The sequence below is a fragment of the Styela clava genome, chromosome 15 (genome assembly GCF_964204865.1).
Source record: "Styela clava chromosome 15, kaStyClav1.hap1.2, whole genome shotgun sequence".
Lineage (NCBI taxonomy): Eukaryota > Metazoa > Chordata > Ascidiacea > Stolidobranchia > Styelidae > Styela > Styela clava.
In genome coordinates, this window is record NC_135264.1 from 9,354,818 (window position 1) to 9,374,095 (window position 19,278).

Genomic DNA, 19,278 nt, shown 5'->3' on the forward strand with positions numbered 1-19,278 from the left:
GCACAATTTTTTACATCCTTAAGGCTGTTTGCAGCTAGCCTTACCTTGGGCACGGAATAACGGAATAGCATAAAGTGTGTGTGTGTGTTTAAGTGTGTGTGTTTGGGGGGGAGGGGGGGTAAATTTACCAAGTAACAATGCTGAACTGAATAGAGTACAACGATATTATACAGAAAGTGTATGTACTATGCGGGCTTTATTATTACAGATTTAAATATTTCATATACTAAACTAAAGCATTGTTCTCTTGCTTCTATGATGCATTACGATTCATTCCTAAAGGTTACATATCAAACAATAAAGATGAAAAATTAAAAAAAAAAAAAGGATTGGTCAAATATAATAAAAAAAAACACTACAGGCTCAAAAGTTGAGTTAAAATTACAACTCACTACACTCTAGGCATATTATTACAAATTGCCAACTGCGTATTGGGTCATCGCTTTAAGGTTTTTGCATTTCCCCTTGTTGACGTTTTCTTATTGGTCTGTTCTTTGCACCTTTCCAAAGGTCTCTCCCAATTATGTTAGAACTTCCTTCATTTTCATCCGGATTATTTCTCTCTTTTGACTGACGCCACCAATATGTAGTTGCTGATATTGGAGTTCCTTCTGTTGGAGTTGCACCTGTGACCACATAATCACAATTCACTGTCGAATACTGAATGCTGAAACCCGGTTGGACAACTGAACCGTCAGTGTGGAAAGTAATATGAGCGCTGTTGTTATTGGCCTTTATTTGGGAACTGGAGTTTCCGTAGTATCCGCTCAAATAGGCCAGCTGCGAACCTGGTTGTTCCGGTGTACCATCATATATATTGACGTAGTCGTAACCACTTTCTGTATAAAAGTAGTCTACTACGAATAGAATACAAGACCTAGAAGAAACATGAATGGTCCAGGTGCAATCGAGGGAATTTTCGTAACTTCCTGGATAATTTGGCGAAGTAATCGTGCCACTGTTTCCGTATAAGGTGTCCCCACAGTCAGTCGATTGAGTTGGCGCTTCTGTTGACGTCGAATACTCTGCATCGTATCGAATGTTAAAACCTGCCGAAACGTAGTATGAATTTGTTATAAAACGAAGGAAGGCAAAATTTGACGAAGAATCGATAATGTAACCATATGAAACATATCCCCACAGATTTGCTATGAGTGTGCTGTTTGCAGAATACCCATCATAAACGTACAAATAGTCACCACTTCCCAACGAGAATGATTGTATCGTCATTCTAACAAATGTACCGTAAGGTGTTTGTACAGACCATTGGCATTCAAGATCGTTTCCGTAGTAATACGACGGGTAACCAGGCGATGAAATATATCCGTAGTAACCAGCTAAAGAAATTGTCCCGCATGTACTACTATTGAGCAATGACTGCGTGGTAACAGGTAAGGCAGTTGTTTCAGATGATGGGTAGATATTTGTTTGATACACATGAATGTAAAATCCACGATCAGTTCCGGTATAGTCAGACTGAAAGTGCAACGTTGCGTGAGGTGAGGATGAAATAGCAACGTACGTGTGTCCGGATATATAACCTGTGAGATGTGCAATGAGTTGTGAAGAATCAGTTCCATATCCGTTGTAAATTTTCACCCAGTCGTAAGAGTATTCAATAGAGAAATAATGAGTCTGAAATCGCAAGGCGTTGTATCCATTGGATGCTTGGATTCTCCATTGGCAATCGGCATTGTTGGGATACCAATTCGGATAATTGTATCCCGGAGATAATATATTAGGAGATCCCGAAACATACGTAATTCCGCTGCACTGTGGACTAAAATATGTTACATTTGTTGTTGTACTTTCTTCCGGCATTGCTACTGTCGTGGCAGAGATATAATAAGTCCAAAATTCTACGTTGAATCCTCGATCTGTTCCATAGTTATCAGATTGAAAGGTCAGAGTTGCATATTGTGATGGGATAGATGCGAGATTTGGGTGGCCATAGATATCACCCGTGTATTCACCTATCAGGTTGTAGTAACTGGTTCCATATCCGCTGTAGAATCGAACCCAATCTGAAGAGTTTTCAATTGAGAAATAGTGTGAATGTAAAGTAATGCCGTACCCATTCGGTGCTTGTACCCTCCACTGACAATAGGCATTGTTGGGGTACCATTGTGGGGAATAGTATCCGGGAGAGTATATGTCGACATTAGTGTTTATGTATTGAGTTCCAGTGCATTGCGGACTAAAATATGAATTCGTAGTTTCCTCTGGACGACTAGTTGTAATCGGCTCCTGATAATTTATCCCTTCATATGTAATATTAAAACCATTGTAAGAAGATGAATTATCTGAACTAAAAACAAGAAATGCTTTGTTTGAATTTGCCCTCACGCTGTATCCACTATAGACACTGCCATACAAGGTGGTTATATAGCTTCCGGGGTTATAAGGCGATCCATTGTATATGTAAAGTCTGTCGTAGTACTGTGTGTTGAAATATTCTACTGTGAATTGCACTCGAGTACCATAGTATGTCTGCACTGACCAAGTACAATTCATGCCGTTACCATATTGTCCGGGATAGTTAGGTGACAAGACAAAGCCTGAATTACCACTTGTCAATTGTACGGAGCCGCACGTCGCAGGTGTTGGATCCGTTGGATCCGCTGATGGTATGTTGATATAAGACGCTCGAAATCCTTTTCCAGAAACCAAACAATCTGAAGTGAAACGCAGAAACATGGCTTCTCCAGTGCTTACAATTGAAGAAACGTGTCCAATGAATGTCCCGTCGAAAGTTGCTAAAACTGGCGCAGTCTTGTTCATACCGTCATAAATGATAAGATGGTCACAGCACTCTTCCATGTCATAGTCCAACATATCAAGACGAACCCTATTTTCAGTCGGATAAGCAATCAACCAAGAGATATCAGCACCGTTCGGATAGTTGTTCGGGTAGTTAGGAGAATATATTTCACCTGCTACTATATTGCCTCCGAGCACCACAATGCTTGATGCGAGTTTATGGAATGTTTTTGTATTAGGTTCAGCAACTTCATTGGGGTGATTAATATACTTCATAACGGAATTGAACTCTTCACCACTCTGTATATTGTAAATTCCTCCAACCGTCTGAGAGGGATGTTGCTCCCCGGTACTTCTTTCTGGAAACATCAAAAAGTTACGTTACACGTTACAATCGGTTTATTTGAACCTGATTATGACATTTCAACTCCCCTCTTTTAAAAATTTTAAAATACTGAAAAGTCGCTGATAACGCGTGCCATTGCATTTTGCTAAAATCACTGATTGTTCGTCAGCGACACGTGCTTTTTAGGCCGTGAAAACATTTACGTCGGTGTTTATTTTCCCTAAGTCACAAATTTCCCGTTAACATAAGTAAGTCTTGTGCCACCACAACGATTATATTTCTATTTTTGTACTCGCACAGAATTATGAATCTAGTTAGAGATGTTAAACATTCATCGGCAGCGAGATGCTGAATACAAACAACAGCGTAATAACAAAACGATCTATAGGTCCATTGTGTGTTCGATAACGAAGTGAATCCGCGACGCATATTTTTGATTGAAAAGCGACAGTATAAAATACTAAGAAATAAAACCGAAAACAATTCAAGTTTCGTTGTTTGATTCTTTCGACATATTGGAAACGCTTCTTCAGACATCATAAATCACACATTCTGTTTGATTCGCATTGAAAACCATACCGTTACTATAATCGAAACAGTCAATTGTGTGCGGCATTACCTTTTTACCCATTCCTTCAAATTGCCGTTGAAAATTTTCGTGTAAACATTATATAAGGTTGGGGACGCGACTTTTTCCCGAATTGTGATATTGTACAAGATAAATAATCTGAGGTATATTTAATCAGTTTTTATTGTACTAAAACAAATTTTACTCCCCGAGATTTCATAGCAGACTTAGAGATTTTTCTGACGGTTACCGGTACATCTTAAATATAATCTGAGTGGCAGCCTTGTGATAGAGCGGAGTCAGTGTTGCAAACATAGTACAGATTTTTCGAATTCGCAAAATGACAAAGTTTATTACACTTTTTATGTCCGCGGATTGCTGTGGTATTTTGGAATTTAAGAGTAATGATGCTTTTATTTTGTCTACCCTACTGCAGGTTAGAATGGAGACAATTGAATTAATTAACCAAAATATACCCGAATAGGTCAAGCATTGATTACAGAAACAAAAAAAATAATATTCATGGAAAAGGCAGCTCATTTAACTAGTGAATTTACTAATATGCTTAATATGTATTTTTATTTGTTTTTCCTTTTTTTTTCAATGGCGATAACGAATTCGCAATAATACGTATAAAAAAAACTAAGGCAATTTATTTCATATTTTTATGTCCACAGATTGCCTAGTATTTTAGCGAGGTACTGGTATTATTTTGTGGTAAGAAGACACAACCGCGAGTTACTTTGATAACAAATAAGTTAATATAGAATGGCATTTTAGATTCTAGTAGTTGTCTATTGCTTTTTGGTTCAACAACTACATTTTCCCTTTATTTGAGTTTTAGCATTTAGTCTTTAATAGTATTGTCCCGGCGTTGGTCAAATAACAGGTCACTTATCATTTAATATTTCTTGAAATTAGATAGATAAGTAACTTTGCCAAAATCATATTGCAAAAGACCCCTCTATACTATATTCCCAGTGGAGAAGTCTGTACATACTATAAATAGAATGTACAGACATCTCCACTGGGAATTCAAAACCAATGGGTGAGGCAGGTTAAAAAAATTTGCCAAAACAATAAGATGAGGATTTAGCAAAAGACCTTCTTTGTGTACAACAAAGTAGGTGGTTATCATTCCGCCCACATAAAAGGGAAAAAGAATAAATTTCGCGCCGTAGACCTCTGAACGATAGTGCGTCTGAGACGACTTTCAAGGCGTGAAAATATTAAAAAAAAATACATATAACTAGGCTTACCATATTTCTGAAACAAAAAACCGGGACGAAGCGAATAATACAAGCCAACTTTGGTTTGATTCTAGGGGTTAGTAATACTTTGAATGTTTACCATACCATTGTGGGCATATTACAGAGATTAAAATTAGCTGTGAATTATATTGGAAAATCCTCTATTGGTCTTCGGAAAATTGTTCAACTCATTAGAAAACTTGCACTTTGTTTTCGACATTTTGATGATTCAACGACAGTACACTTGGGTGTTAAATTAACGCATGGTTCATACGTCATGTCATAACAATTTTCTCTCTATCTGAACTAGTGAGTGAGACGCAAATCAGTGCTAAATCGGCTGCGTCCGTTGAAAAAAAAGCAATTTTGTAATAGTATCAAATAGAAAAATTATTTATGACTGTCATACTGCAAAACCGGGACATTTGAGTCTATTGCCGGGACGGTGGAAAAACACGCTAAAACCGGGACGGTCCCGACTAAACCGGGACGTATGGCAAGCCTACATATAACCGTTGTCAAGAGTTAGCTTTGATAGTTCTGGAATGAGAGTTTATGTGAAAAATGCGGGATGATATTGACTTATAGTAGAATAAGGGACCTCCATAAGTATGCGCACCAAAATGGCGCACAACCTGAACATAGTATGTGTGTACCGGTTAGGATTCAGGTTGTACGACATTTTGGTGCGCATACTTCTGGAGCACCAAAATACGACTCACTTTGCCTTGTTGCATTTTCAGAAATGTCCAACGTAAAAGACCGAATCTCTACCCCATCCGGGACGATAATATGATGAGATACCTTGACCGAATCGTCGCCTCGGTTGTCCATAGACACCCGGAACGTGTACATGGGAAGTTCGATGTCATCGTAACTCGAACTGCGACTGTTAACGCCAATAACCTCCAAGTTCACCTGAAATTTTTAAAAAGTGAAATATGAAAATATTTATCAGTCGTTGTTGTGAACACTTTAATACATTGGTGTTACATAGTTTTTGCAGTTTCGATGTGCTTCTGGTAAACACGACTCTTGGTCATTGTGGTTTCCAAGAAACATAATCCTAATCTTTAGGGTTTTCCGTTTATCAATTCTAAAAAAACATCGTGGGCTTGTTTTAAATCAATTTTTTTCTGTATTTTTTATTGAAATCCCCCTTGCATCGCCGCGAAACTACGCCAAAACGTTGCATTCTGGCAGCTGCACACGCAGCCGGAATTATAATTTCAAAAATGTAAGTAAAATTTTTTAATTTGACTTTTACTTCTATTGTACATTCATCGCCACGTTTGTATCTCTACCAAACACGACATAAGTGCTATCTACATTATATTGATGCAGCTTTATTGAACAAATTGGAAGGAGTGCCACTCAAATTTTACTATAATGCAACAATGGCAGTGGTTTTAGCAATCATTTATTGTGATTGTGGTAACAGGAAATTGCGTAGTTTTCATAGTGTTCAGACATATTGTGTGTAGTTTCGTGGTGTAATAAACACAAGGATCATTATATACACGTTTTTACATTTGTAGTGCTATTGTAGGCTATTGTAGTGAACAATAAAATATGCTATAATATAGATTTGGAAACTGGAGCGAAACATAAGTAATATTGCTTCTTCGAAGTCGGACTCCGATTTGAATTTCGGAGCAGAACAGATTCGGCGTCCGAAAATTTTGAATACGCTCACCTCTGTATTGCATCGCATGTAAGATAGTATCAAATGAGCAGAGGCCTTCGTTGGAAAAATTCAAAATATGAAATGATATTCGACTTACATCATTATTTGTTATCGATCTTTTCTTCATTCCATCGTTTTCTGCATTTGACGAAGCAATCACGAAAACACACGAGAATGCGGCAAAGCCGAATAAAATCGCTTTTAGTGAAATCATTTCACGGCTGGCTTAAATCTACAGATGAAGAATAATTTTAAACATGTGAATGAATAAATTGGAAATCATGTAAGAGTGCATCACCGGCTATAACTTTTCTATGCTTTCCTTCCTCTGAATACTCCACTAATTGAACCATCTCTGAATACTTTAAAATCGAATTTTTCCATCATTTAAGCGCGCCTAAGCAAGCGTAATTTATTGAATAAAGACGGATCTGCCATCGAATTCGGATATACAATAATTTTTTAGCAGAAAATGGTCAAAATCTTCAAAAAATAAACAACAAATTTTATTTGGAAAGTAGAAATTTTACTTTCAATTATTTAGTTATAAACACGTGAATGAATTGCTTCTGTTTCTCGTCTGACTACACCTTAATAAGTTAAGCCAGAAAATATGGTAAACTGTATTCGAGGTCCAAGAAAATCCCAAGTCAAATGAGGTTTCAACTTCAACTCCGAGATTATATAGTTTGAAGAATAAAACGACATAAAAAAGAAGACGAATAAGAGGCGAGAAAAAGTTATGGAAAAAAATCACGGTGCTCCCGAAGTATGCGAACCAAGATGGCGGACATCGGAACGTAATATGTGTACTAGGTTAGGGTTAGGCGATAATTTTTTTCCAATTTTCCTTATTTTAGTCCTATTATCAGTTCGAAGACTAGCCAAGAGCCTCCCGTAGTATTTATACCTAAAATTATGGCCTAACCCTAACCTAGTACACATATTACATTCCCATGTCCGCCATCTTGGTTCGCATACTTCGGGAGCCCCAAAATCACACACCACACCATACGCGTGGGGCGTGATCTGATTTCAAAATTTTGCAATTTTTTCTCGAAACCTTAACTCATTTTCCACCAGCAGGAGCTAAGCATAAAGTATGTAGAATAAGTTACAAGTCGATATATATTTCACAAACTAAAATATATATAGCTCATTACAATTATATAAAACATATTCATATAAAGTCGTGATGTTTAATTTTGGGACTATTTATTGCAGTAGCGTTAAAATATAAGTGAATTCAACTATTATAAAATAAAGTGCTTGATAATAAGATTGCAAATTTCCAATCAATATTTACCAACATCTTCAACTCGGGCGTTTGTTTGCCCGAAAACCTTTTCCCGGTGGTGGGTGTTTTTCAACCTAAGGTATACATTTCAAAATAATTACGATCACATCGAAGTTATCAACGAAAAATACATAATAAATATATACTTCAATTTTAATATATAGCACTGATTATCGTATACTGCAGAATTGAATAGGTATGGTACACGCAAGACCCGGTATTAATAAATATGGACATACTCCAAGGCACAAGAACAAATTGTTTCTGGGGTGCTGCGGTCGAAATTCAATAACGTCTTTGTTGAAAATTTATCAAAAGTCAAACAAATATTTTCTGAACTATTTGAACAAAGAAGACGCGTTTCTTGAAAAACAAAGCTATCTTTTCAAGATATTATTATTAAGCGAATATTAGTTGTGCAATGTCTGGAACTCTTATCTTTTATGTCACTTGAAGTTTAATTGGTTTTTATAATAAACACTGACACGCCATATTACGTAACTTATTATTACTGGAATAGCAGACCTGGAGTGCGTTAAATAACTTTTGTTGAGTCATTTAGCTGTGATATGTACTAACCCTCTCCAGACTCCTTCATAAGTTTGCGTATTTGGTGGAGCCAATCGTTTTGGTATGCACTTTTGAACATCTTAGTCACCTTGCCTCTTTCACGGGCAACTTGTGCCTCTAATTCTAAATCATGTCACTTATATTTTTCGAACTGCAATACCATTGTCTTTGTTATTTCATTTATTCAGGAATCAAATATGATTGAATATAAGCAAAAAATTAGAACAAATGTTAAAAATAAATTAATTTTGCACTCCCGATATGCAATTGGGCTCATAACATCAGGAGTTTGACAAAGTTCATTCTAAATAATTTTAAAACTCGTTGCATCACCACAGGTGCACTGTGTGTACCTCTCTCTGTGCGATAGCGTTTTTAAGAATCCTTCTGCTGTGAGGTTGTTGTAGCAAATCTCATTTTTTTCAGAATATTTGAGTAAACGCCTCATTACATATTCATGATATATACATATAAAATGTAGCTGAGTTTTACATACCGCAAGTGGAAAATCGTAAGTAAGTATACGCTGTACATGAGTGGATAGGAAATCAGTTGGTGATCACTTGGTAACAAAGGTTCCGTGAATAATGAAATTCGCATCAAAAAATATTTTGTGTCAGAGCTCTGCTTAAAACTATCATCAACCGTCTTGGACGACCTTAATATAGTTCTCAGAATATCGTATCTTTTTCTAAAACGACCCTTTAATCGTATGTGATTGTTACTCGAAATTTGAGCTACGAATGACTCGGGCTTCCAAAGTTGCAATTCTAATTTTTGTAATTTTTCCCTTTCCAGACGCTCAAGTTACACTTATTTTTCTGTCGTCGACGCCATTATGACACAAGATTGGCTATTTCTACAGAGTCCTCAGTTGCGAGCGGCTTTCTGTAGATCGATTATCGGGGCTTCCTTTGGTAGTCTGCGGTGCTCTATTTCATCCTCTATACTAGAGAAACAGCACACTTATTCGGGCGGATCGGAGATGGTGACTGGGCGATACCTCCGTGGATGACCCAGAGCGCTTACCATCGTGATAACGTGTTGGCGGAGTAGGACGTGCCTGGTCGATAGGATGACCCTTATTCCTAACGACCTGAAGGACAATAGGAATGACGTCGGGAACTGAAGACCAATCGCGATCGGCCGCATGCAAATCTATGCAGCCGTGATTGCACGTTGTCTTCAGTCTTGGGCATCTAGAAGGAAAGTGATTTTGCCAGAGCAGAAGGGCTTTGTCTCTTCTGAAGGCGTCTTCGAGCATGTTTGCATGCTTGATTTGGTCATTGTGGTTTCCAAGAAACATAATCGTATTCTTTAGGGTTTTGTTTTTTATCAATTCTAAAAAAACATCGTGTTTTGAAACAAGGGCTTGTTTTGAATCAAATTTTTTCTGTATTTTTTTTATTGAAATCCCCCTTGCATCGCCGCGAAACTACGCCAAAACGTTGCATTCTGGCAGATGCACACGCAGCCGGAATTATAATTTCAAAAATGGAAGTAAAATTTTTTAATTTGACTTTTACTTCTATTGCGTACATTCATCGCCACGTTTGTATCTCCACCAAAGTCATAAGATTAGACCCGGAATGTTTAGCCGAGATATCAGAGAGACGTTTTGAGTAAGAAAAATCATGAAATTTAGCTCACGAGCCTACTACAAAGGCAATTAGATCAAGTGCAGCCCTTTGGCAAAACGAGTGGGTTGCGATAATGAAAAATATGCTTATATCGGCGGTAATCTACTGATATAAACGACGAGACACCCTAGCCTAGCCTATGCTAATTGTAGGAGTCCTCTGATGCAGAGACGCCACAACTAATCTGTTATGAGGCCATAATACGGATTTCGAGTTCATTTATTGACATTTTCTCATAAAATGAAGGCATTATTACGGTTAATAGTAATACTGTTCGGTGAATTTATGCTTAGCAGCTTTGCATGCTTTGTTTTTAAGGTTGAAGTGGTAGAGTTTTTCAAGGTTATACAAACTCATTTATTCGATCGCATTTCAATTTTCGCAAAGTGGTTTTATCGCAGCGGGGTCGTTCACATAATGGCTTATCGGTTGCGTCTTACTGCGCCAACCACTGAACTACAGCTTGGGAAGGTGTGCATGAGCCTCTATCGATATTTGTGGCGTTTTGAAAGATTTATTGCGAATAAGAAGCGCTTGGCAAGTTTTTACGTGCATTTTTCTTCAACCTATTCAATACGAAAAAATCAAATAGTACAGCCATTTTGAACAAAACAGGCAAAAAAAACTTGATTTAAAACAACTCTTTTAAAACAATTCTTTTTGAACAAATCCCTAGTAATCTTTGTATGGCGTGGCTTGACGTCCGTAATGCTTCCGGGGCGGTTGGGCATGGTGCCATTCTCGAAGCCCTGTGACATTTTGGTGCACCGGGCTACATGTTGGAAACCGTTGCTGACGTTTACATGGATAACGTGTTCACCATAAACTATCGATGGTGACACAACCCCTATTTTATCAGGCAGGTATAGGAGTTGGAAGTCCGTGGTGATGGAAGTTTTTCTCCGGGGCGTCAAAGACTTAGCGACAGTGTCGGCTAATTTGACTTCACCCTCTTTTCTGACACTGTATTCTTTTCTGTCTTATTTTTTTCATTCTTCTTGGTATTGGTGCGTTCGCGACTTGCGTATGTGTTTCGTAATTAAATTAGTCATATTCGCCCGGTTGATTCACACCAGTGGTTTCCATGGGTCGTTAGAGCATTAAATTAAGTCCACTGATCCTGTGGATAAAAATTAGTTTGTTTGTATTTTATTCATTTCTCAACCACTTGCGTCCACAAATTCACGCTCGGCTATGGGCTTGGACCCACATAAATGCTATATATATATATATATTAGTTTATAACTCTAGCCTTAAATATCCCGATTTTAATTTGCAGCTGTTGCACCACTTTTCCACGGGAATTTATTTGTTTGATCATTTTTATTTTAATCTAATATTTTATCAAATTTTTTCACTTACATTGTTTCAGAATTTCACCCAGGTTGATAGGGAAAAACAAGCGGTAGTTATAATTCAAATCGAGTTTTTTGAGATGCAATGCAATAAGGAAATAATATTGTATTTTTTTCGAGATAGGTATCACTGCTTGATTTTTATTATAAAAAGTATCATTCGTTCGGTTTTCAACTTTCTAAAAATATGCAACCAGTGGTGGGATTCAGCCGGTTTGCACCGGTTCTATACAACCGTCTCACGGAATTTTATGAGATCAGCGAACCGGTTAGCATAACTGGTTACTGTCAATGTTCTGTTTGTAAGAACCGGCTGAAAAATATGACTTTTGTGAAGAAACCGGCTGACAAAAAATTTGAATCCCACCACTGCTTGCAACCCTTAATTTTGTCCGGGAGCGACAAGAGTTTGTCGACCCCTGGTTTAGTGGGACCGTAAAGTTCAAATTTTCGCATCACCTCGTTTGAAAAGCACTGATTGATAAATTTTTTTCAGTTATTCCTGAAACTTCGAGTTTCCATATCTTGTGTTAAATGCAAAGACCTATCACACTTTGATTTATGTTCAAAATTATTTTGCTTTCAGTTGCTTATGCATTTTCCCCGCGAAGAAATTATCGGTTGGACGTTAGTTTGCTTGCGCCACAGTGTGAAAAATGTGTGTTCCCGATTTTGCGTTTTCGGCATCGACTGCGTCTTTCAGAGTATTATACTGGAAAGCGATCATATTAGTTGAGTCTTTTCGATCGACTTTTGACATCATTTAAAAGAACAAGTATTTACATAAAATATTGCACTGAATAGACAGTATCTTGTCTCGTAGGACCTGCCTGCCCTCTTTCTCTTTGATAACTGATACCTTAAATTGATTGGTTTTAACCTACAACAAAACAACAACAAGACCACGTGGTGGGTTTCAGGGAGTTCTCCCGAAGCCGTTAGTTACGTTTATACTATATCAATTACTCAAAACAACCCCTTTTTATTATGGCGCAAAATTATCTATTTTCGGCCACCTGTGAACAAGGGAACAATTACGACTGTTTCTTCATTATGTGGGGGTTCGCACACCGTGCATTTTCGAAACGGCTTTAAATATTTACCTCATATAACGAAGTGCTAATCTTCATGTATAAAATGTTAAATTTCATTCGTTTTCAACGGAAAATCATTATGCAGTCATAATGGACTTATAGCAGGATTATAATATAACGTCATTTTTTTTTGCATTTGTGTACAATACAAATTTGTAGTATACAGTATATACTTACAATCACTCAAGTATTTCTGTTGATACCTTGGATATAAAAGCAATTTTAAAGAAGCTCAAAGCGGTAAAAATGGCAGAAAATGTGACATATTTCCCAATATTATACTCACAAGGGAATTAATTATTCTTTGTTACGCAATTTCATTAGACGTTTTGGATGAAATTACTTAAGTATTTGCAGTGGTTGCAATATCGAATATATTTCTGTTTCAGCCTTTTTTATTTTACGAAAAATTCTTCTCTGCGGCAGTTCTATTCACGGCTGTTTCGTTGACAGTATTGAAGATTTGAGTTATCCCATGCCTATTTGAGGATCTGTCACAACAATAAATGCTTTTTACTACTATGCATTCTCCTAGATTTGCGAATATATCAGTAATCTTTTCACTTTTGCGGGAAGGGTTGCTTCAAATATACTTTTTTATTGAAGAATTTGCGTTTTCGTGCTGTAACTGTCTTTTAGTTTAATGTGGCTTTTTGGCTGTTTTGGTGTAAAACTTTCAATTTTGACAGTAAAAATGACACACATACTAGGCTACAAAGTTTATTTCGAATTAAAAATACAGAAGATCGATACAATTACTAGAGTGCTACAGATAATTAAAGTAAATATCTAGATTAATATCACTAGGTTAAAAAGCTACAGAAGACTACAGGATATTTGTACGTGACTTCGGAACTTGACCCTAATTTTAGGTCTTAGATTGATATTGTTACTTAGAATCCAGATAATCAATGTATCGACATTTAAATATGGATATTCGCAACATTATTCAATAATAGTCAAATCTTCATTAAATACATTTTTAGTCTATGACAATCTAAATAGCATGAAGTTGAAATAACAAAACATTGAGTCATGAAGCACGCTCCCTGCAAATTCAATGTTGATCTTTGTTGCCAATGGGTTGCCCTCTCTGTTGCCTCTTTGTCGATTTTGGCGACAGGTTCCGTCCTATGATATTGGAATCTCTCCCGTGTTCCCCGGCGCGATATCTCTTGATTAATTCTTGCCGATAAGGATCTGCATTTAAGGTGTTTGCTGGAGCAATAATTCTGGACGCCTGATTATCGCACTCTACTACTGAAAATTTCATAGAGAAACCTCTTTCACTAAACGAGCGGTCGCTGTGAAAATTCATGAATGCCGTCGAGGTTTCGGAAAGAATTTCAACACTGGGGGAATGAGACTGATCCCCGGTCATATGCACAAGTCTATTTGAAGGCTGATCCGGTGTACCGTCTCGTATTTCTAAATAGTCATAGGACATTTCGGTCGAGAAGTCGATTACTGTAAACAGAACACACTTTCCCGAAGAGGCATAGACTGTCCAGTAGCAATCGAGTTCGTCGTCATAATCACCAGGGTAGTTTGGTGATTGAACTATTCCATCGAGGAGGTAAATATCGGCGCCGCAGCTATTATAAACAATTGGAGGTTCTGGTTTATATCTGATGTTGAACCCGTAATTGGTGTTCTGCGAATTTGACACAAATCGAACAAAAGTGGAATTTGACGACATGTCTGCAGTGTAAGTGTACGGTGGTATGGAGTAGGACAGCAAGTGAGTAACCTTGCTGTCAATAGCTGGTCCGTCGTGAATGTACAAATAATCATCCGTTGCTAGTTCGAAAAACTCTATGACCAGTCGTACATAAGTACCGTCTGGGGTTTGGACGGAAAAACGGCAATCGAGATTGTTTTCGTAATAATCACCTGGATAACCTGGTGAAGATATGTATCCTGTGTAATTTGTCAAATATACTGTCTCAGAGCAAGTGCCTACCGCGGGTTCTGTCGGAACTTCAGGTATATTGGTCGTGTACAAGAATGGATCAGGATCTCCAACATAAACATGGAAATAGAAACCTTTGTCTGTACCGACGCGATCTGACTGAAAATGTAAAGTTGCGTCAGGCGATGAAGTGGTAGCTACAAGGACGTGGTCTTTTATAAAACCTGTGAGTTGTACAATGAGATTAGACGAATCAGTCCCAAATCCGTTGTAAATTCTTACCCAGTCGTAATTATATTCAATAGAAAAGTAATGAACCCAAAATTTCATTGAGATGTAGCCAGGATACGTCTGTATTCTCCATTGACAGTCGACATCATTTGGATATGCATTCGGAACAATGTAACCTGGAGATAATATATCTGGAGCTCCCGTTAAATACTGTGTTCCATAACATTGTGGATTATAGGAAGAATCAGTTGTTGTTTCGACTGGGGTCGTTGTCGGTTCGTGATAAATAATTCCTTCATATGATATATTAAAACCGTTAGAGGGCGACGATGAAGAGTTTGAATTGAAAACGAGGAAGGCATTGTTCGATTTTGCATTTACGCTGTACCCACTTGAAACACTTCCGCACAGTGTAGCTAAAAGATCACCTGGGTTGGATGGTGTACCGTCGTATATGAATAGCCTGTCATAGTCATTTGTGTTGAAGTTGTCAACTGTAATTTCAACTCTCGTTGTATTCGATGTCTGAATTTCCCATGTGCAATTCATACCGTCATCATATGGTTCTGGGTAGTTGGGTGACAAAACAAAGCCTGAGTCCTCGCTTGATAATAGAACGGAACCGCATGGCATCGGTGTGGGTGGGATTGGAGGAATATTGACAAAAGTCGCTCTGAAACCGCTTCTAGAGATCAAGCAATCTGATGAGAAGCGAAGGAAAAGTGCGTTACCGGTACTCGCGATTGAAGAATCATTGCCTTCAATGACTCCGTCAAAAATTGCTAAAACATTAGAAAGAGACGTATTCATTCCATCGTATACAATCAAATGATCGCAACATTTCTCCGTTTCAAATTCTACTATGTCAAGGACGATTGTATGTCCTTCGGGATAGGCAATCATCCATGAAATGTCGGATCCGTTCGGATAGTTATCAGGGAAATTCGGAGTGGAAATTTCTCCAGACACTACATTGTCCCCCAGCACTAAAATGCGTGAATCCAGCATATGGAAGATTCTAGAATCAGCTTCCAAAACTTGATCCGGGTGATTGATATATGTCATTTTAGAAATGCCTTCTTCTCCCGGTTGTAGGCTGTACATTCCTCCAGTAGTCTGTGCTCTCTCTTGCTCCCTAGTGATTTGTCCGCCTATATAAATTGAAAAAAATATATCAGAAGCGATTGTTTTTTTCTGATACGAACGCGAACGTCACACTTTTATCTTATATTAGCTTCGATATGATACGAAAATGTTTTCATAGGCATGGTGGTTAAAATAATTTTGACAACAAGAAGCACTTCCAATTTTTTCCGAATTAAATCGTTTTTGCGCATCAAGTCTGAACCTAGTTTAATGCAACGCTGTTGATTTAGGACTTCTTGTTGAAATCAATATGTAGAAAGTTGCGAAAGTGTTGATCTTGTGATCTCCGGTTATATTGTATGTTTTGGCACCAGTTAAAGATTAACAAATGAATGCGGTCGAAATTGTCCAATACCCCATCTTGCAAAACTATTACCGTGTTTTACGGAGCATAAGGCGCATCGGGCTTTAGGACGCACTGTCAATAAATTGCTGAGGTATGGGTTTCTCCACACATAAGCCTCACCGGTCTATGAGGCGCAACCGTTACTGTACTGGTTTCAAGTGTAGGCAATAAAGCATTACCTTATCTATGCACTAGGCCAGGGATGGCGAACCACTGACCCGCGGGTCACAAAGTGACCCGCCGCGTTTTATTCGTGACCCGCCAAGGCACGAATAAAATAAAAATAAAATGCTAACATATTAGTGATAAAAATTGATAAAACCAACAAATTAATCTAACAATTACTAAACTATTATAATGTACCGATAGGGCTGCGATCGCTCATATTCAAATTGTTAATGTCTGGGCCGGTATGGATATTCTCAAAACCCTCAATCTTGGACGCAAGTCTGCACCGCCGTGTACCTTTCTTCAGCTATTGGCTCTGATATCACTTATGACATAACAATGCAATTGATCTGTTTATTTCTCGCAACGTAAAGATAATACGAGAACTAGATGCCACTTAGCATTTTATTAGTTTCTCGCCTACAATGTCGCTGAGAAAACAAAATTTTTCAGACTTGAAATAAAAACCTAGAAATCTGAAATAACAACGGGGCAGTGTAGAGGTGCCTTAATGTGGTTGGAAACTGATCGAAAAATATACCACTATCAGAGTGGAATTTCCTCCAAACTCTTTGGAACAGTAACATAATTTTCCGCATCGTCCTAAACGTTTTTGGTAATTCATACGCGTGTTTTCGTACTTTAATTTCATAAAATCGAATGCCATAAAATATCCCTGATAAAAGTGCTGCATAAGTAAAGCCCAAAACTACACCAAAACCAACAGAAACCAATAAGATTTGTGTCAGAAAATTCTTGTAGATACAAACATTGATTAAATATATGTGACCCTTTACTCTTCTTTTACGCGATAAAAATATAATTTTCGACCCATTCATCGAAAAAGGTTCGCCATCCCTGCACTAGGCTTAAAGGACACACGATCGATTTTCAAAAATTAGGTAGTTACAGCGCGCCTTATGGTCGTAAAATACCGTTGGGGCGTACTCGATGATTTATCTTCATATAAATAGACTTTGATAAAAGATTGACCAAGTGGCGCACTTTAGTAGCATGCCCTAACATTAATGTAATATAGTACAACGCTGATCCTTATTGCTTCATTTGAAAATTAAACACCTTCATTTCAGTAGAGGTTCATTTATAAAAGTACGGGGAGTTCCTCCTTTTGAAATTTAAGTTTACGAAATAGTCGGTATACCAGCATAGAGCAAAAATAAGATACTGTACTTGTTTTGTTGGAAAACAACACGTCTAAAAATAAAGAGAGCACTATATTTTATAAAGCAGTTGTTGCCTTTCTTTTCAGTTACAAGTACGTGTGAACACACATTTGTACAAGTATGCAGAGTAAAAGGCGAAATCACAGATTTTCAAATAATATCAATAATATTTATTAACGTATTTACTGAAAAAATTCTACTTAATTTATTCCTCAACCTAAAAAAATCAAGATTAATATCATACCTTAAGACAATTATACATAAATAATGAAAACGAACACTTCTTATTTATTTCTCTCACCATAATAGTAACTAAAAGTGTAAGAACGAATCTCCACACCGTCTGGCACCAAATTTTGTTGAGATATTCTCACTGAATCTTCGCCATTGTTCATCAATGATACTCGGAAGGTGTGTAATGGTAGTTCGGGTTCAACATACTCCGAACTCAGGCTGTTTACGACAATTCCGCCAATGCCCACCTGCAGAAGAATAATACAAATTATAAAACAAGATTACAGAAAATTAGGTTTACTTCTTCCGTCTAACTTAGTATTGTAATTTTACATTGATAAAATAAAATAGAATTCATTTCACTTGGAACATATTTTTGAGGGAACATTAATTTTGTGCAAAGCGTCCTTGTTTACTGAAACTTTTAGTTACAACCATGCATAAACGGAAGTTCCAGTGTTACATAAATATTCTTCATTTTCGTGATAATATTTAAAGAATTTAGGATTTAGATTCCCAAGGTTGGAGATAAGGGGCTACGCTGTATTTATTAGTCAGAGTCAGCCAGCCAGAGTTATTTTATTTATCACTTCAAAAAACAAACAATTAACAACAAAATATCTGTAAGAAATAATTATTGGAATGACAGGTGCTGTGGAAGACGGAATGATCCGCCATTGGAGTTGTTTTTCATTTGTCAAAACAATCAATAACTTTGAAAATGTTAGGTTAGGAAATGTGTAAAAAAAGTAAAAAAATAGAATTATATTCAAAGAAAATAAGACTCCACACGAAAAAATAAATTATTAATGTGAATAGACATTTGATAAAGCTTTTACGAAGTACAGCATTTTTTCCTTGAAAAACAAAAATGCCATCGTCCCATCATTGATTCTCAACTTACTGTTTCGAGGTGGATAGAAATTTTATAATTAAATTTGATGGATATACAATCTTATAGAGTAGACATATAGGTTTATTCAATTAAATGGAATTTTTTTCAATTCTATGGATTGTGCAAACGGCTACTTTACAGATGACGCTGAATACTCTGGGAATACTAAAATTCAAAACTTTAGCACGCCTGAAGATGGGGAAAAGTTGTTGGAAAATTAAATGACGTATGACAACTTTTATACCAGGTAAATTTACTAAACACAACAACAAACGTTTCTACAAAGGGTAGGTTGACTTCGTTCCAACAATGTTATAGCATTTCACATATATATTGAGTCTTACCTCACTATTCGTAATAGCTCTTTTCCGTGTGCCACTAACTGTTGCAGTCGAGAAATCAACTACAAATGCAAACACGGCACAGCCGAGCAACATTACTCTCAGGAAACCCATATTAAGGCTAGATTAAGTCTGTGAAGTTAATGATAATCGTTATCTCGAATGATTAAATCAATGATAACAAATGATAATAATTAATATATTTTCAGGATTGATCGTAGAATATGGAATAGCATTTTGAATAAAAATCAGCA

The 19,278-nt window shown here is 37.1% G+C and overlaps 1 protein-coding gene across 1 annotated transcript in view; it reads right to left on the minus strand.

Moving 5' to 3' along the window:
* Window positions 1-183: 183 nt before the first annotated feature.
* The window catches only part of LOC120334570 (cubilin-like), a 36,683-nt gene continuing 17,588 nt past the window's right edge, over window positions 184-19,278 (minus strand). Inside the window, exons 7-11 of the mRNA XM_078109436.1 lie at window positions 19,028-19,152; window positions 17,856-18,036; window positions 13,628-15,861; window positions 5,647-5,842; window positions 184-3,119 (exon numbers count right to left, since the gene is read on the minus strand). Coding sequence (XP_077965562.1) covers window positions 445-3,119; window positions 5,647-5,842; window positions 13,628-15,861; window positions 17,856-18,036; window positions 19,028-19,152 — 5,411 coding nt within the window. The 3' untranslated portion in view covers window positions 184-444. The remainder of the gene's footprint in view (window positions 3,120-5,646; window positions 5,843-13,627; window positions 15,862-17,855; window positions 18,037-19,027; window positions 19,153-19,278) is intronic.